The sequence below is a fragment of the Castanea sativa genome, chromosome 9 (assembly GCF_040712315.1).
Source record: "Castanea sativa cultivar Marrone di Chiusa Pesio chromosome 9, ASM4071231v1".
NCBI classification, from domain to species: domain Eukaryota; kingdom Viridiplantae; phylum Streptophyta; class Magnoliopsida; order Fagales; family Fagaceae; genus Castanea; species Castanea sativa.
The window spans coordinates 22,308,544-22,334,888 of record NC_134021.1 but is presented as its reverse complement, the minus strand read 5'-3'; the positions used below and the strand labels follow the sequence as shown (position 1 = coordinate 22,334,888).

General features: G+C 34.9%; 3 protein-coding genes across 6 annotated transcripts in view; 1 reads left to right on the top strand and 2 right to left on the bottom strand.

Annotated features, from left to right (window-relative positions):
* The first annotated feature begins 2,466 nt into the window (after positions 1–2,466).
* On the top strand, positions 2,467–7,946 carry LOC142609372 (uncharacterized). Of its 2 annotated transcripts, none has more exons than XM_075780940.1 (7): positions 2,467–2,620; positions 3,173–3,349; positions 3,611–3,693; positions 4,148–4,315; positions 6,610–6,720; positions 7,311–7,377; positions 7,449–7,946. In XM_075780940.1, the coding sequence occupies exons 2-7, from the start codon at positions 3,229–3,231 to the stop codon at positions 7,727–7,729; spliced, it is 831 nt and encodes a 276-aa protein (XP_075637055.1). In that variant the 5' UTR covers positions 2,467–2,620; positions 3,173–3,228; the 3' UTR covers positions 7,730–7,946. The 2 variants fall into 2 exon arrangements, with proteins under 2 accessions (XP_075637055.1, XP_075637056.1); XM_075780941.1 differs by having other exon boundaries at positions 2,584–2,694.
* Positions 7,947–8,754: 808 nt separating this feature from the next.
* Positions 8,755–11,390, bottom strand: LOC142609884 (dihydroneopterin aldolase 2-like). 2 transcript variants are annotated; one of them, XM_075781610.1, is made up of 4 exons: positions 11,120–11,335; positions 10,437–10,489; positions 9,905–10,109; positions 8,755–9,331 (listed from the first exon to the last, which is right to left on the bottom strand). In XM_075781610.1, exons 2-4 carry the CDS (start codon positions 10,465–10,467, stop codon positions 9,127–9,129), a joined length of 441 nt encoding a protein of 146 aa, XP_075637725.1. In that variant the 5' UTR covers positions 10,468–10,489; positions 11,120–11,335; the 3' UTR covers positions 8,755–9,126. The 2 variants fall into 2 exon arrangements, with proteins under 2 accessions (XP_075637725.1, XP_075637726.1); XM_075781611.1 differs by lacking the exon at positions 10,437–10,489 and having other exon boundaries at positions 11,120–11,390.
* Positions 11,391–16,126: 4,736 nt separating this feature from the next.
* Positions 16,127–26,345, bottom strand: part of LOC142610143 (ubiquitin carboxyl-terminal hydrolase 8-like) — a 37,421-nt gene continuing 27,202 nt past the window's right edge. For both annotated transcript variants that reach the window (XM_075781869.1, XM_075781868.1), the window contains 8 exons: positions 24,750–25,106; positions 24,491–24,631; positions 24,231–24,401; positions 23,263–23,520; positions 22,827–22,972; positions 18,887–19,423; positions 18,418–18,691; positions 16,127–16,983 (listed from right to left, as the gene is read on the bottom strand). In XM_075781869.1, the coding sequence (XP_075637984.1) occupies positions 16,867–16,983; positions 18,418–18,691; positions 18,887–19,423; positions 22,827–22,972; positions 23,263–23,520; positions 24,231–24,401; positions 24,491–24,631; positions 24,750–25,106 (2,001 nt within the window). In that variant the 3' untranslated portion in view covers positions 16,127–16,866. The remainder of the gene's footprint in view (positions 16,984–18,417; positions 18,692–18,886; positions 19,424–22,826; positions 22,973–23,262; positions 23,521–24,230; positions 24,402–24,490; positions 24,632–24,749; positions 25,107–26,345) is intronic.

Genomic DNA, 26,345 nt, shown 5'->3' with positions numbered 1-26,345 from the left:
CCTTAAATAGTATTTGCTCCCACACTATTGTTGCTAAAAGGTTACCGCAAATTTGTCCTCAAGATACAACCAAGTTATTGAATTCTACAGATAGTAATTCTGGAGAACAACTACAAGATTTCTAATTTTTCTCTCTAACTTATTTTTCAAGTGAACATAAACCTCTATTTATACCCATTTGGATTATATTTCTTTAAAAGGGATGTATGGAGAGTTAGAATGTTTCATAAAACTATTTGCAAGGCTTGAAATCTCTTCAAACTCTCTGAACAGTCACTAGAAAATTCTGCAGAAAATTCAGTTTTTAAAGTTTCGATAGGTCGAGAGTTCCCTTTTTTCGATTGATCGAACATGAATCGAATAGTGATCGAATCATCCAGAGACTCCAGGATTATTTTCTTACCATTTTGATCGATTGAGCCAAAGTTTTGACCAATCAAAAATACTGAATTTCGAATTTTCACTTGGAAAATTCCAAAACTTGAATTTTCATATTATGAAACAATACTCTCCAAACTCAAACATCATTATTACAACCTATTCATGTATATACTTATATATACAACAATTTCATTATAAACATTATAGATAACAAACTTCATGGCCAATAATCAGTGAAAATCTGAAAAAGTCAATTTTGTATAATTTTGAATTTGAAAATCTGTACAACCCAGGTGACACTCAATTTGGATCATTCAAGACAATAAAAGCATGTATTTTTTAACAACCAGTCTACAAGAAGTCTTTAAAGTCAAATTTGCATAATTACCCCCCAATGATAGTTAAAAACTCTATTTAGTTTCCTCTTTTAGTATCATGTCTACAGTCTACAAGAAGTTGGATGTTATATGTAGTTGCTAACTATTGAAAGCATGCTTTTTTAACAACTTGTGATGAAATATATGCCGTCAAATTTTTTTCCACAAAAGTCTTTCTCAGTGTGTTGCACATTCATTTTTTCGTCAAACGCTCCACAAGATTCGAACTTTCATCATTAAGAACCTAATAATAATCCATTGAACGAAAAATTACAAGGATTTAAGCATTTTGATACAATAGACAAAAAATGCAGGCAATATAAGAACTGAATTTTAATTAAAACTCATAAAATTCCAAACTCAGAACTAATAATAAGCATAATTCTTCAATCATTACATTTCCCATTACCCAAAAACACTAACAAAATCGTATTATTAATTAGATCCTTCGCATGAGCATTATTCAACCATATTATAGATTTTGATCTGGTCTTCTACAGGGTAAATTTGAAAGTATGTGTTTGATGATTGAATCAAATTTCTTGATATAAATATGTAGATTATAAATTTGTATTTATATAAGTTAGATTATATACATCTTTCTGCTGTCTTATTCTTCTTTCTTTAAACCAAATATATATATATATATATATATATATATATATATATATATATATATATATATATTGGTGTGGGTAGGTCTGTGGATTTAAAAGCAAAAAGGTTCTGTGTACCTTGATTGGTTGAACTTGGTCATTGATGCTCAAGATATGTATATGTATGAATACCTCCATCTTTGAAACTTTATTAATTTTTCATGTCTCTCCTCTTTTGGACAATGATTCAAAGGAACATAGAGGATCTACATTTTTTCACGTCATTATATATACATATTCTAGAGTTAATCAAATTTATTTATTTATTTTTCAATTGTTAGATTTACAGTAACAACCATGTAATTATATATATATATTTATATGAAGCTAATTTATGCATTGTACGGATTACATTTTAGTGATTATAATCAACAATACTAATAAAATTAATATCAATAATGGTTTTTGATAGCTCAATTGATTAAGTCTCAACTTGGTTGAGAAGGATTATTTTACACAACTGCTCTCAAGAGGCAAACCAAATAGCTCATTGCACAAAGGAAGCAAAGAATGTGGTTGATTTTTCAGTTGGTTATAGGAAGCACCATGCTATCTTAATAGTTAGTTTAAAATGTAGCAATCATAGCTCAAAAAATAAAATAAAATAAAAATAGCTCAGTTGGTCTCTTTTCATTGAATAAAAAACATGAATTATAATCTCACTTACACTAAAATGAGATCAATCAGTGTATTGGTATGATGGTAAAGAAAAAATTATCATGAAATGACTACAATAAGTTTAAATCCAATTATATCTATATAAATAAAATGGTATCAATAATTAATGCAAACATACAAGAAAATCATTTAGTCTTAATACTAAATTAAGAAAATGAAAATTGAGATAGAAGACTCAAGAATCTATTTGGGTCTTCTATCTCAATTTTCATTTTTTGTGGATTTGTTATAAAAATTCTGTGGATTTTTTAAAGACAGATAAAAAAAAATACTATTAAATTTTACAAGAAAAAGATTTAAAATTTTGGGCTCAATTTACAATTACTAGTCCTCTATAATATCTGTTGTGTTGGGTTTCATTATTACATGGCTCCGGCCCAGCTGGACCCGTCAATATGCCCAGTTTTGGGTTGGGTTTCCGGGTCGGTTCAAACGCGCCCACTCTGCCTAGGACCTTAGGCTTAGGCAGTTTTTCATTCTTTGCGAAAGCTCAAAAGGACTGTTCAGAGTTCACTGCTGATCATTCAGGTAAATCTCACGTGCTCACTCTCTGTTTGGTTCTCGGGAAACCCCAGGAATAATAAGGAAAAGAAAATTACTGGGTAAATCTCACTTTCTTATATGGTGCTGACTTTGAGTGAGTTTGTGCTGATTACTCATTTCTTTTCCAGGTTTAGATTTAGGAAAGAGTTTAATTGCTTTTGGATTTTGATTGTTCAGAGAAGTTGTTGATAGTACTTTTGCCCTTTTGAGAAGCTTGAAATCTGTGTGTCAAAGTTGCATCATTTTGTGAATGAAAGAAAAAAAAACTCAGTTTATAAACCCTTGTGGGTTTAAGGGTTAGGAGGGTTTATATTCAGAAACGCACAACTTTTGTACTGTTTTTTAAATGTAACATATGTTTCTCCAAATGGGAAATGAACTATTTGATTTGAGCTGAAATGTAGTCTATTATGGACCAACATTTCAATTGGGTTATTAAAAATTTGGATATTTTTGTATAAATTTGAATGTCTAGTGTTTTTTGCATTATTGTGCTCTTGATTTTGACTGTAGAATTTTGCTAATTTTTCCTTGTAGATAATTTGATATTCTTCTAGCGGAAGATTTTGTTAGTTGAGTTAGCTTTTGTGGTCATGGTGGGCTGGCAGAGACATATACACTTTGTACTTCGTCGTGTTGGGAAAAGAGTGGAACATAGTTACAATGTATCTGCCAACTTTTCTTCTTCTCGCTTGGAATTGTCTTTTTCACCAGGTTTGTCTCAGATTTTCCTGGGTTGAAAAAAAAATTGTCATACTAAGTTTAAATTGAAAATTGAACCTTTAGTAATGAAAAATGTTAAGTAGAATTTTTCTTTTTTGCTGTTGCACCTGTCATTAACAACCAAGCTGTGTGCTTGAAATCTCTTTTCCTGTTGTTGTCTTTGGAATCATATTTATTTCAATTGGCTCTCAGTGTTTTTTGGCATTTTGTAACTCAAATTTGAGGACTGAATAGCACGGGCTGCTTTTGCAGGTGAATTAACTAATCTTCAGAGACTATGGAGACCCCCATCTGCAAACATCTCAAGGCCTTTTTATCAGTATTTTCAACAATTGGTATTGCTAACTTTTTTTTGCCTTATTGTTTCCCCCTGAATCTTGAACATTTTCCTTTTTGAGTTCCTCACTTGTCCTCTAGTTTAGTAAAGTTCTTGTTTTTATCGTATGTAGCATGAATATTTTATAAGAGAAGCTGTGTAGCATTTTAACCACGGCACACCTCCAACACACCTGGGCATATATTGTAAACCATTTGCGATGTCTAAAATTCTAAAGTAAATATTGTCACAATGTGTGTGTACCTGAGGCGCTTCCTACTTGATGGGACAAATCTTGAACAATGCCTCTGAATTTGTAGTTCAGTGTATTGGCAATTCTTTTTATCAGTGGAAATTTTTAAGGCTCAGGAAGAGTTGATGCCAAACATTCTCCTTCAACTTAATTGATTGTATGTTTTTGTGTGTATATACTTTTTACTATCATTATTAATTTGAATCTCTTACTGATCCAGGGAATTTCCAGTTCAAGGAAGTTACTAGCAGAATCATCTGAGGAAAAAGCCATTCCATCTCCATTGACTCCTGTATTGGCAATAAATAGTGGAAAAAGCGAAGACCAGAACCAGAAAGTTGTCTCTAAGCCTTCAAAAGTTCAAGCTATATTGAAGGGCATTAAACAGGTATGAGATACCACATTGTTTTTGCATCAGTCAGTCTCCTCTGGGAATATATATGGGACAATTGAATATCTAATTCATTTTGGTTTCAGTCTTTTGTGATTATTAGAGCCATTGAAATTATTATATTGCTTTTGATTCAGTCTTTCCAATAAATGCTTATCAGGATGAAACAAATGACTATTTTTGTACTTTATAATTGGTGGATAAAGTAATCTAAATGTTTTTTTTGATAGGTAATCAGAAAACTTTTATAAATGATAGAAAAAAGAGAAATACAAGAACTTCATGATGATGAACAACAAGAAATAAAAGGAACAAACAATACAATAAACAAAGGGTAGTCAGGAAACTAAGTTAAGGGAGGACAAAAACTCAGAAAGAGAAGAACAATCAGAAAAACCCCAACATCGAGACCACTCCAAAAGATTACGATGGCATAAAAGCTTTAACTCATCCAACGTCTTCTCTTTGTCCTCAAAGGATCGAGGATTTTGTTCCAACCACACAATCCACTTTAAGCATCTTGGAACCAAGTTCCAAATGTCCGAATTATGCTTCTCATGCCACTGATGCCAGCAAGATAACAAACCCGCCACCGATCCTAGCATAACCCAAAGAATACCAAAGGCCTGAAGCATAAAATTCCATAGGGAATGGGTAACAGGACAATGAAGAAGAAGGTGATTTACCGACTCTCCATCATAGCAACACATACAACACCTATTAGCCAAATGGCAACCCTTAAGCATTAGATTATCCAAAGTGAGGATCCAACCATGTGCAGCAGGCCCTATGAAGCACGGGTGCGTTTCGGGATTCGGGTGCGGGTGCGGGAGCGGGTGCGAGACTCGGCAATTTTTGAAAAAGTAGGGTGCGGGTGCGGCGGGGTGCGGCGATTAAAAAATTATTAAAAATATTTTTATTTATATTTTTAATATATTGCTAAACATACTTTTTTCACATTATATAAATATATACCAAATTTAAGAACAATGGTAAATAATAACTAGAATACAGAGAATAGGAGAGAGCCTAGCTGAAGAGTGAAGGTAGAGAGTGGGAGAGAGGCTCAAGAAAAATGAAGAGGGAGAGGGTTGGGTCTTGGTTTTTTTCCAAACGGTGCGTTTGCACCTCTTTTTTTTTTTTTTTTCCAGCCATAAGCACCTGTTGTTGTTTTTTTTTTTTTTTTTTTTTTTTGAATTTCGGCCGGTATCGGCCGATTTCGGCCGGACCGATTTCACCCGAATCGGCCCGATTTCGCGCGCGTCGGCCCGAATCGGCGCCGTATTGGCGCGAATCGCGCCGAAAAAAATAGTTTTTTATTGCCGAACGCGGCACGGACGCGCAGGCAGCGGCGTCGCCTGCGCGTCGCCGTGTCCGGCCGCGTCCGACGCGGGTGCGGCGGCCCAAACGCCACACCCGTGCTTCATAGAGCAGGCCACAAAAAGAACGCTACGCGTTTAGGAATCTTTGGTTTCCAAACCCCCTTCCAAGGAAACAATGAATTCGAAGCACCCCAGATCGCAAGGTAGTAACAGTATGGCTTTGAGTATTCAAATGCTGCACAATTTTATGATTTAGTTACCATGAATGCCTATACTCTCCCATTGTAATGAGAGAGGGGGTTTAGAACAACTTACTAAGATTACTTGTCAAAAAACAACTTACTAAGGTATGTTATTCCCTGGGACACTTTGCAAGATATGTTATTTCCATAGTGAGATCTGGCCCAATTACACTCCACATTGATGTCACCAAGCCAAAGCCCTGGGACACTTTGCAAGATATGTTATTCCCATAGTGAGATATGGTAGCATTTATTTGTTGTTTTGGTCAATACTAAAGCCCGGGTTTAGCATATGAAGTAACAGACCCATGACTATGAACAATCTTATACATAACATCTGTCTTGGTTTTTTTTTTTTTTTAACTGATATTACTGTGAGAATTCAGAGAACAACAGGGAGATGCATTTAAATTTGGGGAACAAAAAGTCAAAGAAATAATTAGGTTAAAACCTATGAAAATGTAAGTGATGCCTATTACTGCACCGTAGTCAGCTGCTAATTATCCTAGCAGTTGAAATTTTATTATTTCATTTTTAACCAAACTTTAGTTGCTTGAGACGGGTGATATAAAAGTTTGTGTGTGTTGAATCAGATTTTTGTTAGTGCAGTTTAGACATTAAACATAAAGGATTTCTTGGAATGGACCATTGAATATGTGTTTACTCTGTTGCACCTGAATGGCATCTGTTTAAGTTTGATATGCCCCTTAACTTAATGCGATTTCAGAGTCCAAAAAAGGTCAATTTGGTTGCTGCATTAGTTCGTGGGATGCGAGTTGAGGATGCACTGTTGCAGTTGCAAGTAACAGTAAAGCGAGCAGCAAAAACTGTGTATCAGGTTATACAAGCACTCTACACTGTCAACGTTACCAAGTAGAAAGGGTTATAGTATCTTCATTCATAAATCTCTCTCTCTCTCTTTTTCTGTTTTTTATTTTTTGTTGTGCATTTTCTGGTACCAGGATCTGGACTTAGTTTTCCTTGTAATTCTTTCTTTAAGGTGTCAGTTTTCCTTGTAATTCTTTCTTAAAGAAGTCATGCAAATAGTAGTTTATCATCATATAAATGATTTAGCACATGCCAATGAGCTCTACCTTGACTGGCACCTCCTACCCTAATAAGTGCTACATGGAGAGCGAGGTTGTGAGTTCAAGAACCATCATATGCATGTGTAACTCGCTAATCATAAATAAAATAAAATAAAAATTTCACTTGGGTTTTTTTGCTTGATTTAGTACTTGGGTTTTGAAATTTTCATAAATCTATTTGATTTATGTCATAATGCTTATGACTTTCACATGATAATATCCTGAAACTTGGGACCTGAGTCTTGAAGGTGTGTTAGAAGTACCATAGAAGGAGAACCTTTTTTTTTTCTTTAAATGAATTGCCAATTTACATTACGTGATAAGAATTTGTTATGTGCAGGTTATCCACTCAGCCCGAGCAAATGCAACTCATAACCATGGATTGGATCTAGACCGTCTCCTTGTTGGTAAATGATGCAAGTGAAATTTCTCCCTTCATTTTATTTTAGCTTGCTTATTTGCACTCTCTTTCATACAGCTGAGGCATTTGTCGGGAAGGGGTTCTATAGAAAAAGAGTTTCCTATCATGCTAAAGGAAAATGTGGAGTCAAAGAGAGACCCGAGTGCCGACTAACAGTGGTAGTGAGGGAGATGACTGCTGAAGAGGAGGCCAAGATAGCTAGACTCAGAGTCCACAACTTCCGCAAGCTTACTAAGCGAGAAAGGCGGCTTGTACCTCATAAGCTTATTGAGACGACTTCTATCTGGAATCGCAAAGGCAAAGCCAACAGTCATGAATCAAGTGGTACGGCTACATGAACCAGCTTTACTAACATGTGCCACAATCTAAAAGAAAGTTCTGTAGAAGTGTTGAGAGAAGAGTCTTCCTATGTCTGCATTTCAGTGGAAATTGTATTGTAGAAGTGTTGAAGCAGACTTTTTGCAGTCAGATAATATTTACATTGAAATATTTATTTATTTATTTGTGTCCTGTTTCAAGAATGAAAGTTTAAATCCTCCAAGCTCTTTGATACTACTGAGTTTTTAACTCTCTTTTTCAGTTGCTTATGCTAATACAGTTCTCGGTCGTGTAAACCAATAATTGGATACCAGTTGACAGAGTCCATCATGCTTGGCTGAAATTGCAATTGGGTATCACATGAAAGCTGTGATAACTCTTAAGGGAATTGTACGAAACACGATTGTGGTCCTTAAACTATAAATAATAGAAGACTTCAATTTAATCCTTTGTTCCAGTTTAGTGCTTGGAAGTTTAAAAATGCTTCAATGTGACTCTTATTATATCTTATATGGCTATTATTCGAATTATAATTGTTCATATAGTAGACTATTTTTTGTATAGATCTCTTTTCACACGACTTTATAATATTGACACATGTATACAATTTTTTTTTGTTTAAAAAAAACCTATCATATTACTATATTAGCAATTACACATTCTATACAAGCAAGGTTGTGCTAAACTGAAAAGCTATCAATATTGGGGCTCATCCTCTGAAGCTTCCTAGAACAGCCTGGACAAACATCTTGAGCCCATGGACACCTCCACAGGTTATGAACCACTGCATCCTCCTCCTGCCTACAAATTTCTCATAATGCATCATTGGTTATCTTTCTACGGCACAATTAAGTCTAGACAGTTAACATATTTCGGCAATCATTTTTTTTTTCCCATTCGGGAGGGAGATTTGGACTTGATTCTCTCCTTGAAGAAGACTAAACGATGTCATTGAGCTAAAAGGTTTTTTAACATATTTTGCCAATCTTAAATGAGCATCTTTTCAACGTTTTTTTTATTTTTATAATTGGATAATGAGTTATAATTAACTGCATACCAATACAATACCAACTTTCATTCATGTAAAGCGCAATCCCATTAAAAACTAGATACATTTCCCAATCCCAAGTACATATTATCTCTTATAGAAAACTGATCCAAAAGTTAGTGCCAGGAACTGCTAGACAAGGGACTGGATAAATTCCAAGGTGGAGTCCAAGTAAACAAAGAATGAAAGAAAATACATAAAATTTAGGTAAGCACTAAGAAAGAACCGCAACCTCATAAATCAATTGCTAGCACCAATTCAAACTCGGGCAAGAAATTACAAGCAACACATGCAACATCCCCCTCTATTTTTTTCAGGTCTCAAAAAAGGGGTGGGGGGACAAAGCGAAAATGTGTATAAATAATGAGTTCAGTTTGATGCATCTACACTTCTGTATCTGAGAATCTCAACACCCAAGTAGTCAAAAGAACCAGGAATAGCAACATGAGGCTTTCCAACTTTCACACGAACAGCAGAGATCTGGGGGTGCTTCATAAAAGTGGTAGACGCAATGCGTTGAGCCACTGACTCTAGAAGATTTTGAGCAGGCCCTTCCACAATTTCTTCAACAATCCTGCATTTAACCAATTCAAACTATCAAATGTGATCTTGTATCAAACAGAGCATGCATAATGTCACACCCCAAATCAATTAAAGGTTTAGTACATGGAAAACTACACACCCAATGCGCCTGTAAATTAAAATTCCAATACAATTGAGGGTTTTTGCTTTGATGAAAAAAAATCCCCTACAGTTTCTCTTGGTAGTTCATTTTCTCATATTTTGGATCCTTTTGGGTTTGAGGCGTAACACATTACATAAAGATAGCTCATAGAATGATAAGATTCATCATAAGTTACGATTACTATTATCTATTAAACTACCTATATTATGCAGGTTAGTTTTGTTAATATTTTCTAATCATATACTATCTCAGCCTTATTATTGCAGTTGCCATAAAAATTTACATTTAGTGGGAATCATTAAGAAGTTGATTTCAATAAATTATAAAAATTAAGATGAATTCTTCCAATCAAAGAAAATTTATATATAAAAAAAAATATAAAAAATAAAAAAGAGAGAAGACATGTAATCTATGACAAGTCACGGTTCAAGGTATTATAAGAGGTGTAAAATTATGGCGTACCGGTAAATATCAGTATAACTAATAGTATCTGACAAGCAATCAGATTTACCAGCCTGCCGAAGGTCCAACCAGGTATCAACATCCACCAAGAACTTCTGACCCAGCGTCCTTTCCTCTGGCTTCACCCCATGATACCCATGGAACTTCAACCCCCTCAATATGAGTTTGTCTCCCTTTGCTATTGCAACAACATCCATCCTTGCTCCTATGAGAGTCATTATTCATTAGGCATACACTCGAAAGGGTGGAATGATGACTTGAAGCACCAAACTAAAGATGAATAATTCAGGGGGCTACATAGATGCTTTAAAAAATGTGATTTCCTATGACAACACTGATTTCTTATGATCAAACATTATAACATCAGTAAAAAAAAAAAAAAAAAAAGCAGTCAATTACACATTCTTTTGATGCAATTCGACATCTAAGTCTTAACATCACAGTTCATATATGTATTGGTTTTCTCAATCCGTTCATGTGTCTCATAGAATAGGTAAAATTCAATCTATAATTTTATGTAACTATGACTCACCAAAATCGACAGCACCACAACGTGTCAACATCAATATCCAAAAGAAGTTAATCCTGCATCATGGTATACGGTATACCTTACATAGAATATTCCAAACTGAAAAAATTAAAATCTACGAAATATATTCCATCAAGGGAACTTGATTCACAGGGAGTATAAAAGACCCTACAGTGTTAGAAAAAACGAAATTATGAATTAAAAATTTGTTCTTCACAAAAAATATTTTTCATTTTGCCAAATGGAAGCACATCAAACTAAACATGAACTATGAACTTCAAAATCGAAACACCTCTGAGACAGCTCTTTGCATGAAAGAACCTAACTTTCAATTATCAAACCAAACTTTTCTGAAACCCACATAAAGTTCAGAATTCTAAACATTCTGAAGCTATTGACACGAGAATATGAGCAAATTCTGACACCCAAATATGAGCAAAACGAGAATCCCACTATTGACACACTGAAGCCAATTGTTCCCAAAGCAATAAATATTATCCAAAAAAAAAAAAAACCCATCAAGAATTCACAAGACTACGCTCATTCTAAGCACTAGAACAAGCAAAAAAAATCAAAACTTTGTAACTGAGCTTCGCATCAAATGTGAAGGAAGCAATTCAATAAAATAAAATATAAAAAATAAAATTAAATTAAAAAAATCCAAGAAACTATGAAAGAAATTTTACCGCTACTGGGTTTTTGCATGACTGGAAGTTCTCGCGATAACTGCTAAGCAGGCGCTGGAAAATTTTGCAGTGCTGAAAAGTGAGAGAAACAGTTATAGACCAATCTATGTTGTAAAAAAGGTAACTAGAGGATTACATTTGTGCCAAATATGTACAATTGATATTGTACGCATTCATGAATTCTTAAAACTGGTGGATACACAAAATGTTAACTTTGATTAATGCGTAATGACACATCATATTCTGTAACTTCTTTCGTCTGTTTGTTTTTTTTTTTTTTTTTTTTTAACAATGATTTCTTTCATCTATTTGGTATAATATTCATTTATTTGCTATGATATTGTTGCCTGTCAAAAAAAAAAATTCTATGTGTCAACAATAAATAACCATTCATTGTTTTTTAAAAGAAAATAATCATTCATTTATGAGTGAAGTATTCATAAGTAATTCATTTAAGAGTGATTTAATATATTATTTAATGTTAATAACCATTTTTGTCATGTTTACTATCAAACATTAAATATATTTTATTACAAACATTTTTGTCACAATTATATTTCCTAATTACAATAAAATTTTAGCAATACATTAATTTCCTAATTATTATAAACATTTTTGTCATAATTATTATTAAATTTTAGCAATACATTAATTTCTTTCCATTTAAATCAAACAATTTATTCTAATTTCCTATTTTTGATCACACACTGTTGAGGTCTAAATTATTACAAGTATTACAATCTAAAACTAATGGACTCTCAAAGATGAGCAAGGCCCAACTCATGAGCCAAAACCCATTTAAAATGAGTAAAAAGAAGTCCAAACTCATGAATGGACAAGCCCTAAACCTTAGAAAAAAGAAGAAAAAGTAGAAGAAGTTTGGCTTAGCCTTTGTGAGAAGAACCCCTAAGGAGCCTATATAGAGACTGGACCAGGACATCTTAGAACTGCCAGAACTAGGGGGGATCCTCGGGAAATGTAGGAAAGAAGCAGTTGGGAATTGGATAACTCAATAAAGCATGCTTATGGACACAAGGAACGAAGATAGACATGTCCCATCAACCGCTCATGACTCAGGGAAAAAAAAAAAAAAAGCTGATGACTTAGAAATCAACACTTGGTTAAAAGAAGCTCGGTACCTTGGGAAAAGCAAGAAGGTGGCCAGGAATCTTTCAGCTTGATAGAAGGGAATCTGCCTATTTAAAGAAAATGATAAAGAGTGAAGCAGCCAAAATGAGGGGTCTGAATATGTCTCTCTAGAAGCCTTGGGAAAGGAGATCAAAAGTCACCCCTCAAGACCCCCTAAAAGAGGAAAGCCAGCTGGAGACTTTTTGGGGGAAAATCTCAAAAAAAGAATGTAGTGAGAAAATGACCAATCACCAATGCTACTGACACAATATTGATTTTAGTACCCAGGGCAACAAATGAAGGGAATCAATAGCACGCCAAAACCCTAGGAAGATACTATAAAAGAGGAATCGAGCCATCCGCAAAGATTATTTAACAACAATTAATCAGAGCAAAAAGAGCTTTTAAAAGACTCATTTAAACCTCAAAAAATAGAAAAGAGAGGGAAACACTATGAGGGATCAAAAGATAAGTGCTAGAGGATACACTTTGATTCAAGAGGATTCAAACCTCACAAGTCTTGGAAGCCTACAAAGAGCTCTCTAAGTCTATAACTATTGAACTTATTTGAACCTTGTGACATATCCCAATGAGAAATAGGGTCCAATGTAATGAAACTCAATATAATGACATATCACATTATCTTCTAAGGATCTCAGATGTCCTTACATGTTTTTTCTTTATTTCCTTACTGTTCTTTAGCCATTTATTTTACAATATGTATATGTTTGTATGTATGGATATGTATATATTGTAGGCCCATGTTTTGTGCAAAACTTAGTTCGTCATCAGCACAATATAGCTGCGATAAACCAAGTCCAGTCTACCAAACAACAAGTATAAAATTCATTGGAGGCCTAGGATCATTGTTTCTATTGGGTTTGGGTACTGTCCAAAACAAGAACCCGCACACACATTTTGTATAGTTTTGAAGTATGCATAATTAGACCACCGTGCACCCTTAGCGTAATGGTCACTCCACAAGTATAGGTGCTTGTGAGGTGTGGAGGGTAAGGACTACGATTTAAGTATTCAAGAGTGAATTTCACACACATATACACTTAAATTAAAATATGAAATTAGATACATTTTATAATTCTTACATAAGCTAAATATGGTCATTATTATATTTTGTTAACTTTTAAAAAATTCTTTAGTAGAAAATGCAAATTTTTCATGTTTATGTATTTTATTCTAGGAAAAAATTATTATTTTACTTCTAGACTTAATTGTTGTGTTGTGTTGCAATAAATTACAAATTAAGTTTGTCAATTATAGTTTTTGAAATAATTTATTCTTAAATTATCTTACTCATTCAAAATAGTACTCCATCTTTTAAATGATAAGGTTCTTTAAAAGAAAAAGGAGAAAAGAAGAAAAAAAAAAAGAGTTGTCTAGTTGTCTTAAAATAAATAAAAACTTTAAAACTATTAAGATACATAAAAACTTCAAAACTAAAAATTCAATATGATATAGAATTCTTATATTCAAAAAAGAAATAATTTTTTTTTTAGAAAAAGAAATAATTCTTATTGAAAGTGGTATCACATTTAATAGAAAAACTAACAAAACCTTCATTGTTGCCATGAGTAATAAATACTTGCATCAAAATTAAGAAATTGATTTAACACATGACACAAAATTACTTTTGTAAGGACATGGTTTGGTTCTTAAGCCTAAAAGGTAATAGGGTTTAAGTCCAAAGAACCCAATACAATGAATTTGTAAAGAGTGTGTTAGAAAACCAGGCTCTAATGAGTTAGATAACAAGTAGATCCAAGTGACAAGAAAATAAAGATAAACTGGTTTTATTCAAAGAAAATCGTCCTCGGCATAGTCCGAGGAGATTAGTTCTTGTATATATTTCTTTTGAATTTGGTGACAAGTCTAGTTTTTGTTACTATAGCGTTTTTCTCTCCATTCTCAAATAGATCCTCTGGTAAGGGGCTTCTTTCTCTATTATATACCCCTCTCTTCCTCATCTCCACCATCCACATGTAGGTCAAGTTGTTGGCTTTGATCCTTGTCCCATCAGCACCTTCTTGAAGTCTTTGGAAGCAGTTGTAAGGCTGCTGGCCACTGTTCAGGTACCACCTCCACATTAATGCAGTTAGAGGGTTAACTGCAGAGCATTTAATGCGGTGATAACAGTTTTCCCTTAGATATTTCTTAGCTTCCCTTTGTCCTATGTTTCCCTGATGTTTATCATTATCAATATAACCTTTCGAAGTGTTGCCCTCAAGGGCAGACCAATCCTTATGACATCTGTTTTGCTTAGCTGAGGAGACATTCCTTCTCAAACTAACTTCCCAAACCTTCGCAATCGTAGTTTGTTCGTGGCGCTCTAACTCTTACGTCTTCACTATCGTCTATCTGTCCTCGGACCACTAAACGTCCTCGGACGAGGCCCACTGCCCAATATATACTCTTGGGCCCTTTGTCCTTACAACCTTATTAAAACTCAAAAATAGAAAAAGTTTTGTATATACCTTATTCTTATTATATGGAAATTATGTTTGAAAATTCTTCAAAATTAGTTAAATTAAACAAAAATGTACTTAGCAGACTTTGTTTGTGATTGGGGACTTGGAAGTTGGTCAAGTGGTTGATGCAAATAATTTATTGACTCAGTGCTACCATTCAACACTAAAGCTCAACTCTCGATTTAGTTGGGAAGTATACCACTTCCATAAACGTATAATAGTCATTGATGTTTATATAGATCTCTACACATTTGCATGAGTATGGTGGAAATGATTTATATTCGTTGAAGAGAGCCCATTTCTGTCTTCTCGTTCTTGCTCCGTGAGCAACTGAGCCACGCATGCATGCACACCTGTCAGTAGTCTCTATGAGAATTTGATCTTAAAGCCGCCACCACTTGCTCGCTACATGATCTACTAGTACTCTTCAAAGTGCCAAAGCCCACTGCATTTTCACATGGACTTGGATATAGAATTATGAGTAAGAGAAGTCAATTTCATTCAGGCTTAGGTCTGAAGGATTAATATTCACATTTTATTGACCAAGGCCTTTGGTCCCAGGCGCTACAAACACCAGCTTCATGATAAATGTGGTTATGTACTACTACTACTACTAAATTAACTTCTACTTCATTTATTAGGTTCAAGCTTTAGTAAGAATGTCTTTGACAATTGACAAGCCAGCAAGAAAATTTTTTGGATGATAAAATCTTACCTACTAAGATTAATTTGGAGCTTTTTGGAAGAGCATGAGGTCCACATCGACAGTGATTCTAACCTTATTTTAATCTGGTCTCTCCTAGAAGTCCAAAACAATGATGGTTATTAATATATATATATATATATATATATATATATATATATATATTTGTTAGGAGAGAAGATGATAGTGATTTTATTAATTCTGTATATCTAACTTTATGATTTTACACTTTTGGGAAGCTTCATTACAACAAGACTTGTTGATACCGTTTAACAAGGGGCATCAGAATTCAACATCATAAATATTAAATAAGACACCGCATGCATATTCTTCTCTAACCTGCTGCAACCTGCAAACCATGTTTGTGATCAAACTATAGAGCTCTAAACAATACACTAAAGCCATGACTTGAAGAAGAAAATCTCCATACAGAGAATTCATTCGCCTTCTGAGAACTGCACCTCCAACACTCCATCAAGATTGAGCTTGAATAGGAGGTTGCCCCTTCGCACAAACTAGACTCCTTGTTGTCAATCTGGAATGGAAGAGATTCAAGTATAATGAATTTTTTGACAAAATTCAATTTACATCCTTTTTAAGGCTGTGCTTGTTTTGGCGTAAAACAGTGTTAAGGTAGGTTGACAGGCTACAATATTACAGAATCAATCCCTTTCCCAAGTATAAAAGCCCATCTCTAAAATCAATTCTATACATTTTCTGGTCAGCCTTTCCCATCAATAATGACGAAAGGTGTTTGTTTATATACAGTCTTAACAGCCTTCCCCTCTAGTAAACAAACAATGAACATTCATTTTGAGTCTGCAGGAGACTTCCTTGGAAAGTTACCCTATCAAGTCATCACATGGCTTGCATTGTTGCGCTTATTCCCGGCACATGTATTTGGTTCACCATAGCAAGGTTAATGTGAAATGTAGCTTCAAAGTAGAAAGCCCCTAACAGCTTCACAAGGATGATTTGCTGTAACTTCTATAGCTTGGTGTACAGTGCCAAGACTTCAATTGTCAACCCATGATACTAAATATTTTTAAACTATTATAATTTAAACAAATGTAGGAAACAAAATATGTACCCAATAAATTTTATTACGTGATATACTTATGGGAAGCTCTTCCATCTTAAAATTGATGGGTCTGTCAAGAATTCCCTCTGTATGAACTATGAAGCATATGTACATTTAACGACAAAGCGGTTGTAATATTCTATCCTAGTCCAATGGCGCACATTTGAAGCTGTACAGTAAAATCCTTTGTCCTTTGTTCATTTTTTCTATGTGTATCCTCTCCAATTCCAAGCTGCAAGTAAAATGAGGATGTTCCCAAAAATAACTACCAAATGGTTTGGGGGAAAAAGAAGAAGGTAACGCTTGCCCAATACTGTTTTGCTAATTGTTGCAACTGTACAACTATGTTGGTTTATACATCTGGGACTCTCCTGTAGAAAAGAACATAAGCAGCAGAGGTCTTTATCCTGTCTTCACTGACAGGATTAACCTTCTCATCATCAAACTCATACCACATTCCATATCCAAGCTGCAAAGGAACAAAGAGAATTAGAGCACCTATATATATAAAATTCATGAGTATAATACAAAAGATATAAAGATGTTCCTGCAAGCAATGTAAAATCTACGTGCTTTACAGAATTGTTGAGTCAAAAATCCCCAGATTCTCATTAATTTTTAGATTGCATCTCTATTTTATGACATTTAAGCCACTCCCATATCAAGTAAGTTCACAAAAACCAACAAAGTCAAAACTGTAAGGGGATATACATGTGATGGAAGAGGTACAAGATGGGTTACCATATCTACAAAAATGAAACATTAAAGAAAAGACTCTATATATATATATACACACACACCTTCATTCAGATACCAACAAATAAATTCAGCAATTATGTAGGAAGATTAACCACAACACTACCAGGAAAACATACGTTTAGCACACTAATTATACATCATATGATATGTTATCAATGCATTTTCAATTTAATTATAGGCTAAAATGCAAAACTTACTCTCTAAGTTTCTTCAGAATTCATTTCAGTCATCTAACTTTGTTTTCATTCATTTCAGTCCTCTAAGTTTCAAATTTATTCAATTAAGGACTTTTGTCAACTTTTGTTAAAAAAATTTGGGAAAAAAAAAATCTGGAAAATATTCTTCAATCATTCATTGAATTTTTTTAATTTAAAAAACTTGAAGAAAAATTTTAAAAATGGGATTAACCACAACATATATAAAAAGTTGATGGAAAAATCTTAATTGAATAAACTTAAAAGTTAAAGAACTGAAATAAACGAAAACAAAGTTAAAGGACTGAAATTAATTTTGGTGAAAGATAGAGGGTGAATTTTGCATTTTAGCCTAATTATATAATGGAACTAACTCTTTGGTGTTACCACTTACCATCTACGACAACCCTCCATAGCACAAATTTTCATCACAAAATTACAGTTGATAATATATTGCTTGATACCAAGCTAAAAAAAGATCTGTGACTCTCCTTAAACCAGTACTACCTGAACTTACAATGCTGCTGACTCCACCTTAACATTGGAACTTGCAACTTATTTCAAGTAATGGCATAGATAGCATGCCAAAATTAGTTTTCATTTCAGGATAACAGACTAAACAGGGAACTGTCCTTCCCTATGATGAATACCACATCAAATTGAATTGATTTAAGTCAAGTAACTCTAGACTAGCATCCAAATTTTCTCCAATAATCCCATATTTAGAACATTACACTGATTCCAAACAACAAATTCCTAATTATTTGAAAAGATTAAAGACTATATGTAAGCTGGAAGGAACCTTCTTAATGAGAAAGCCCTATTAGGGTAATGGTGTCAACAAGGAGGGAATGCCAAATTATACTGTTTCTATGTGCAATAGAATGTAAAAGGTACGTACCAACAGGCAATCAAGAGAAAATTCCTACACTAAAAGAAACACCACTTACATTAATAGATGCTGTATAGTGACCGCCACCCAGACCTCCATAGTGATTACTAATTGCATACAGTATGTAGCGATTAGAAAACTGGCTATTCTTATGGGCAATGTAGGTTGAGAAGTTCAGATCATCAACTGGGAAGTCAACAAATGTTTCTAGCTTGTTCTTAAAATATTGGTTGTATGAGAACCTCTTCAAATGAATAACAAGAATCTCAGGCAATCTCCAAAGATCTAGCTTTTTTATTGCTTGTCGAGGCTTCTTGCAGCTAGGGCAGTACCTAGAAATATACAGAGTTGCAAAGTAATTATGCAAGATGAAACAGTGGCAACTTAATTTTTAAGGAGGACCAAATCCAATTCAAGCATCTTAAAGCTCTAAAAAACACTTTCGTTCCCACTCGTCAAATTAAGTCAAGAATGACCGGCAACAAGCAAAAAAAATTTAGAGACAAAAAATGAGAATAAGCACCAACCACATATCTTCTGGTCCTAAAGGTTCTTCCTTCAAGAAGGCTTCAAGGCATTTGTACAGAGAAACAGACTCTTGAGGCCTCTTCATGAACGTCTGAGGTTTAAAGACCTCTGGAAATGAGCTGAGTATGCACGTATCGTACTTATCAATCATCTTATCTGACCATACAACATGCACCTCCAACTCCTTCGCCAAACCTGGAACTTGTAATGGCTCATCCATCTTTATATCGGAAAACAATGGTCCTATCTGGAATTGGAAGTCAGTACCAAAATGTGTCTCATCCAATGTTTTGCTGTCTGAGCCGGCGTCTGTATCCAAAACTGTAGGGCTAGTGGCATCCAACATTTCAGAATCTTCATTGCCAGAACTTCCTTCCTCATCATCACAGTCATTTAATACATCTTCAATGGGCATTAAAAATGGATTGAGTAATTTCAAAAACTTTTTGCGAATATCAGATCCACAAGAAAGATCAGGCAACCTTGCTACAAGCGGAATACCAAACATCTTATTTGGTGTAAAGCTATAAGGCCAACTGCAAACAGACCATATGGATAATTTCATGTATCAAAATGTTTTCTTCCATAAGTAACTTCATTTATCATAATATACAACCCACAAATTTACATAGCAGCAACCTTACATATTCTCTTACAAATATAACATGTTGAACCTAAGCATTTATATGCGTATGGCAAGACATTGATGACCATGATTGTGATACATATCTCATGGAACAGTTAGTTAAAAGCCTCCAAATATTTCAGCAATTACCCAAATGACCTATAGTGTAGCTCATTGATTAACAACACTCGCAAATGAAAAACTACTATATTTGTTGAAAAGAATAATTATTATAGAAAGCTGCCAAGATGACAGTGCGCAGATATTGAGCAGTAAGATACAAGAACAACCGATGTATCATAACATCTAATTTGAAATATAGAACGTTTAGAGAAAATGTTTCTTAGAGAGAGAGAGAATAAAGATGTATCATTTGTTTGCATATCCTTATATGCTTACAACCTATAAGGGCGCACCCTTTTCTTAAACTATGAAAGCATTTACAGTATACAACATAAATTACAAAAATTCTACAATCAACATCCTAATTTATCCAAAACTTTGATAATTTTTGGACAAAATTATGAATAGTGGACATAGCAAATCAATCTCAAATATGGATAGTAGATAGTCTGGCAATGCACTTGAGAGACTTATCATAATGAAATCTATCTAAAGCATTCTAGACGTTTCAGTTGTCACACACATTATCTGATGTCACTCATTGAGTTATAACACTTGCCACAATTTCTTAAACATGAAAGGAAAGGGAGAAAAGAAGGCACAGAATATAGAATATTGCAGAAAAATCAAATTGGAGTCATAATTTGTTCGTATCGAGAATAGGGAGAGGGTTTGGCTTGAAAGGAAGTTTGAGAGAGAGGAGATTCTTCAAGTTGTTAGGGATTTGGAAGGGGACAAAGCTCCAGGTCCAGATGGGTTTACTATGGCGTTCTATCATCATTGCTGGAAGGTAGTGGAGAAAGATGTCCTAGCGGTCTTTGAAGAGTTTTTCCATCATTGCAAGTTTGAAAAATCCCTTAATGAGACCTTCATTGCTTTAATTCCTAAAAAGAATGATGCCTCCAATATTAGAGATTTTCGACCTATTAGTTTGGTGGGGAGTGTGTATAAAATCTTGGCTAAGGTCTTGGCAAATCGCTTGAGAGTGGTTTTGGATCAGTTGATTTCTAAGAATCAGAATAGCTTTGTGGGTGGGAGACAAATCCTTGACTCGGTTCTCATTGCGAATGAGTGTGTGGATAGTCGTGGGAAGAGTAGGGTTCCTGGAGTCATTTGTATGCTCAATATGGAGAAAGCTTACGATCTTGTGAATTGGGAGGCTTTGTTGTATCTGCTGAATAAGATGGGTTTTGGAGTGAAGTGGTGTAAGTGGATACGTTCTTGTATATCCACAATTCAGTTCTCTGTTTTGATTAATGGGTCCCCAGTTGATTTCTTTGGTAGCTCAAGGGGTTTAAGACAAGGAGATCCGCTATCTCCTATGCTGTTTTTGATCTTGATGGAGGTGTTTAGTAGGATGTTGAGAAGAATGGAGGGAGATAGCTTGATTCGTGGTTTTAATCTTGAGGGTAGGAGGGATGGTGTGGAACACGTTTCACATCTATTATTTGCAGATGATACTATCCTCTTTTGTGATGCAGATGTGGAGCAAATTCTTCATATTCGGTTGTTGCTCCTTAGTTTTCAGGCGGTAACAGGTTTGAAGGTCAATGTGCATAAGAGCGAAATGGTTCCTATAGGGGAGGTTGGTGATGTGCATGCTCTGGCTGATATCTTAGGCTGCAGAGTTGGATCTTTACCTATGTTGTATCTTGGCATGCCGCTGGGGGCTCCTCACAATTCCCCTTCAATTTGGAATACAATTTTGGAAAATATTAAGCGGAAATTATCTGGGTGAAAGAAGTTGTACTTGTCTAAGAGGGGTCGTTTGATGTTACTCAAGAGTACGCTTTCTACTCTTCCGACTTACTTTCTATTATTATTCACAATTCCTACTCATGTGGCTAATAAAATTGAAAAGTTGCAAAGGGATTTCCTATGGGGAGATAGCAAGATTCATTTGGTAGGTTGGGACAAAGTTTGTGCGCCTATAGCCAATGGTGGCTTAGGGATAAGGAAACTCACTACCTTTAATAAGGCTTTATTGGGGAAATGGTTGTGGCAGTTTGGAAAGGAAGAGGGTCAGTTATGGAGGCGGGTAGTAGCTTCAAAATATGGGGAAGATTGGGGGGGATGGACCTCAAAGCTGGGTAAGGGAGCTCATGGATGTGGTTTGTGGAGAAGTATCCACATGGGTTGGGAGGATTTCAGCAAAAATTGTCAGTTTGTGGTTGGGTTGGGGAATAGGGTGAGGTTTTGGCAGGATGGGTGGTATGGGGATCAACCTTTTCAATTGGCTTTTCCAAGGCTGTATGGCATTGCCATTGATAAGGAGGCTTCTGTTGAAGCTTCTTTGCATAGGCAGGGGGCGGAGGATAGAAGATTTTGGAATGTTCGGTTTAGTAGATTTTTTAATGATTGGGAGATGGATGAAGGGCTGCGGTTTCTTCGTATGTTGGGTGCTATAAGCCCTCCTATGGATGTTGAAAACCGGATGAGATGGAAATTGAAGCCTAATGGGGCTTTTGACAACTGGTCGTACTATAACAAATTAAGAAATTCTCCTTCAACTATCTTTCCTTGGAAAGCTATTTGGAGAGTAAAGGCCCCTAGGCAAGTTTCTTTTTTTGTTTGGTGTGTAGCTTGGAATAAGATCCTAAAGGGAGACAATCTGAGATTGAGGAGATTGGATTTTGTGGATTGGTGCATTATGTGCCGTCATTGTGGAGAGATGGTAGATCACCTACTTCTTCATTGTGAAGTGGCCTATTGGTTATGGAGCTTTGTTTTTATAACTTTTGGCTTGGCTTGGGTTATGCCTAGTTCGATTCCAGACTTGCTTTTTGGATGGTGGAATTGGCTGAGGAAGCATTCGTCTCAGATCTAGAATTTAGTCTCGTTGTGCATCCTATGGTGTATTTGGAAGGAGCGGAACCGGAGGACTTTTGAGGATTTGGATAGCTCTAGTGATCAGTTGCTTGCTTCTTTTAGTGGAACTCTCTTTGATTAGTCTTGGGCGTGGGGACTCACGTCTAGTGACTCCCTCCCTTCTTTTCTTTGCTCCCTTTTCCTATTGTAATTTCTTTGTTGTTTGGTTTTTTATCTTGTTTCTCTTTGTTTTCTTCTTCTTGTATTTTCTGGGTTGCTCTGTGTTTTTCAGGCATAGAGTAACCTTTCGTATATATATCATTCTTACTTATAAAAAATAAATAAATAAAAAGCCTCAACAACCATAATAAGATTTAACTTACTGGTCAATTTTTTTATGCTTGAAGACAACCAAGGGGGATTTCTCACAATCTTTTGGTAACCGATAAGCTATAAGTTTGTCATCATCTCTGATCAAGGCTATCGAACCAGATGGCTCCAGCCAATTCAAAATGCGATTCATAAATACCTACAATTCACTCCACAAGGTCAGTGTTCAAAGAAATTTCCACCAACACAACACAAAGGTCATATGAGGTCAGGCACTGTGATAGGTCCCCATATCATCTCATTTTGCAATGGTACTTTGAAAAACTTAAGTTACACTACTAAAGCTAGTAGGAATTTCACTCAAGTCATCTAAATAATTGGTGGCAGATCCCACACCAATACTGAGTGCACAGAATAGATATAATGGTGACTATTTTTTTGTTGGTAACTCACACACTAATACTCAAAAACATATATGCAGTTACAAACCTCAGCCACTAACAGGGTTTCATCATCTCTTAAAGAACATGCAGCACTTAAGGCCACAATAAGATCCGTGAGCTTCCCACAATCTGGTACAGTTATGGTATACGTAGATGGTAGTGTAATCCCATCAGTGCTCATGACTGTCAATGTCATAGTCCGCATAACTGTTGAAGGTAATGGCAGCGATAGGTACATAAATGGATCAAATGTGACAGAAACCTTCTTGCAAAGAGGGCAAATCAGCGTCGACCGAAACTGACCCTATAATGTAAGAAAAATAAAGCCAATTATTTTAAAATAAGTGTTGTTTATCCTATAAGCTTTCTTGTTATTAAAAAAGATCAGCAACAAATAATTAACTACAGATGCAACTCTATCTCGTCCTACAAAATAATTAAAAGCTCTAACCACTTTACACATTTAGCCATAAGAAGGCATTAATCATAGTAGCATCAAAGACTTCCACGTAAGAAGAATGCCGTACTATTAAGTACTACCTCCGACCCATATTGTTGGTTATGTTTAGAAAATCCAACTTTTAAAGGGAGCATTATTTAATGCCTTTTCTTTTAGTTTAAAATGTACATATTTCCAAAACTACCCTCATTGATTTAAACTCTAGTGAAAGAATAGTTGACTTTTTAAATAAGTACAAGGTAAATTTGCAAAATTTATTTCGTGCAATCTGTTTCTGTTTCTGTTTCTATTTCTATTTGATTTGTTTGTATTTGTTTCAAGTACAGTCTGTTCATCATTGTGAACAAGATGTACTTTTTTGTTAAATGAAAATATCTATTACCTATCCAAAAAAAAAATTCAAAGTGGCCTACATTTTGGGACATCCCAAAATGGGAGGACCAACAATTTGGAACTGAGGGAGTACTGTCATATGTAAAAATGAAAAACTATACAAAACTAGAAATCAGAATTTTCCAATCCATGCAAAATGCCAACCTCCTATAACAACTCACTTGGCAAGAATCAACAATGATGGAATCATTACGAGCAAGGTGATTCTTCCAATATTCCTCTGCTGCTTCTTCATCTGGTAGGTCCTCTAAGCCCTTAGCTTCGATATACGGCTTGCATTTAACACGATTTAAATCTTCATGGAGTCCATCCAACAAAAAAGCAAGAAACTCCTAGATCATAGACATTTTCTAATATTATGGAAATATTCCTTACACAACACAATAATAAAAATAATTTAAAGAAAAATAATTACACTAACTTGGGAATCATGCTGATTATAGCCACTGAATTGAGGAGCAAAATTAGTAAGTTTTGACTTGAACATCCTTGGAGCCACAGGCCTCGCTCCCGGAGCCCATAGTTTCCTTAATAAATCTCCAAATGCTAAAGCAAGCTCCCCCTGAACAAGATGAACATATTTAACAAGAGACAAGGTACAGAAAAAAGCAAAGATGCTAATTTAAGACAACGCAACTAAATAAAAAGACTGCATATAACATAAATATAAATGAACGTACTTTCATTCCCAATGGATTATCGTAATTTATCTCTTTTGGGTAGTCTCCAAGGAAATAATCAACAAGCTCTGGGGTATGCACCAAGCACTGGATGGCACTGTTCATGAAACAAGTATTCCCAAGATTTTGTAATCCTGTCAAGCCCAAGGAAGCAGCTCCCCTATAGCTACCACCACTTTGTGAAGAGCTAGTTAAAGCTAATAAAGAGCCTACTTTGTCAGTGCTCCCATTCATCTTAAGAGACCCACTGCGAAAGGGACCTTCCATTTTGGACTGTACTAGAGCTATCTCATTATTCCTCTCATCCATACCCCTTAGAGTATCTGAAAACCCATAGACTTGCAATTCAAGAAGAATCTGCATGGTCAACATGTAACAAATAAGCAAATATATTGACTAAACAATTGGATTTTCATGAAGAACTTAAACAAATTTAAGACATGATGTTAAAACTCATATTTTACAGAATATTTTTACTGCAACAGTTACATAAGAGAATTGTTAAGTATAGACCAAGCTCTAAGGCAATCAATCTAACACCCTTTTCATGCCCATGTTTTAAACTGGTGAATAAAAAGCAACTATGAAATTAATGCGGCAAACTGCCAGTAAGATTACTAATTTAGAATGTAATTTGAATATAATCAAACATAATCAACTTATTTCAACTGCATTTAAACACCCACTATGTTTTATTAACAGAATAGGTATATTTAACTCTTTGGTCATGTAATTTTTTATAATTTGTAAGACCTATTAATACAAAGTCAAAATGACTGATGGAGAGAATCACTAAAGGTGAGTCCCCAAGCCCTAGACCAATCAAAAAGAGAACCACTAAAAGAAACAAGCAACTAGTCATCAGATTTGTCCATGTCCTCAAAAGTTCACCAATTTCACTCCCTCCAAATACACCACATTAGGCACAACGGAGCTAAATTCCAAATGCTAGAAGAGTGCTTTCCAAACCAATTCCGCCAACCAAAAAGAGTATTTGCAACCGATCTTGGCAAGACCCATCAAATCTCAAAAGATCTAAAAACCAAGCTCCATTCAAAAAAATTCAAACATGATCACCCATAATGGAATAAAAACCTCGAAAGACAAGATAAGTAGATCATTTTTTTCATTTTATTAGTTGAGCAAGATTAGAATGCTCTCCCCCATATGATTGTAAAATATAAGCAGTTGTGATGACAAAGCATCTCCCAGAAAATACAAATGCATCTAGATCCTTTCCTCACAAGATACTCATCCATAACCATTATGACATCAAGGAGCAAACAAAGTGCAACTAAACAAGTCCATAAGCTATTAAGTGTTGTATTCACATATATCTTTGTTGATAATCTCGATGAAGAAACAAGCAAAAGATGCTAAATGATAATTACACAAAATGACTCTTAAAGAAGGATCTCCTCGTGAGTCCTGAGGAGGCCAACTACTAAAACTAAAGAATGGAGAAGGTCCACATCATGTCCAGACCATTTGAAAGCCTCTTTAAGATCCTGTAACATCCCAGCCTAATTGCACGATTAATTTTATGGATTTATATACTTATTATTAGCTTAATTACTTAAGTACATAAGACTTTGA

Coding starts and splice junctions, on each gene's coding strand:
- LOC142609372 (XM_075780940.1), top strand. CDS start 3,229: ATGGTGGGCTGGCAGAGACATATACACTTTGTACTTCGTCGTGTTGGG. Junction 3,694..4,147: donor ATCAGTATTTTCAACAATTG/GTATTGCTAACT, acceptor TTACTGATCCAG/GGAATTTCCAGTTCAAGGAA. Junction 7,378..7,448: donor TCTAGACCGTCTCCTTGTTG/GTAAATGATGCA, acceptor TCTTTCATACAG/CTGAGGCATTTGTCGGGAAG.
- LOC142609884 (XM_075781610.1), bottom strand. CDS start 10,467: ATGTTGACACGTTGTGGTGCTGTCGATTTTG. Junction 10,110..10,436: donor TTGTGGTGCTGTCGATTTTG/GTGAGTCATAGT, acceptor TGACTCTCATAG/GAGCAAGGATGGATGTTGTT. Junction 9,332..9,904: donor AGTTATACTGATATTTACCG/GTACGCCATAAT, acceptor GGTTAAATGCAG/GATTGTTGAAGAAATTGTGG.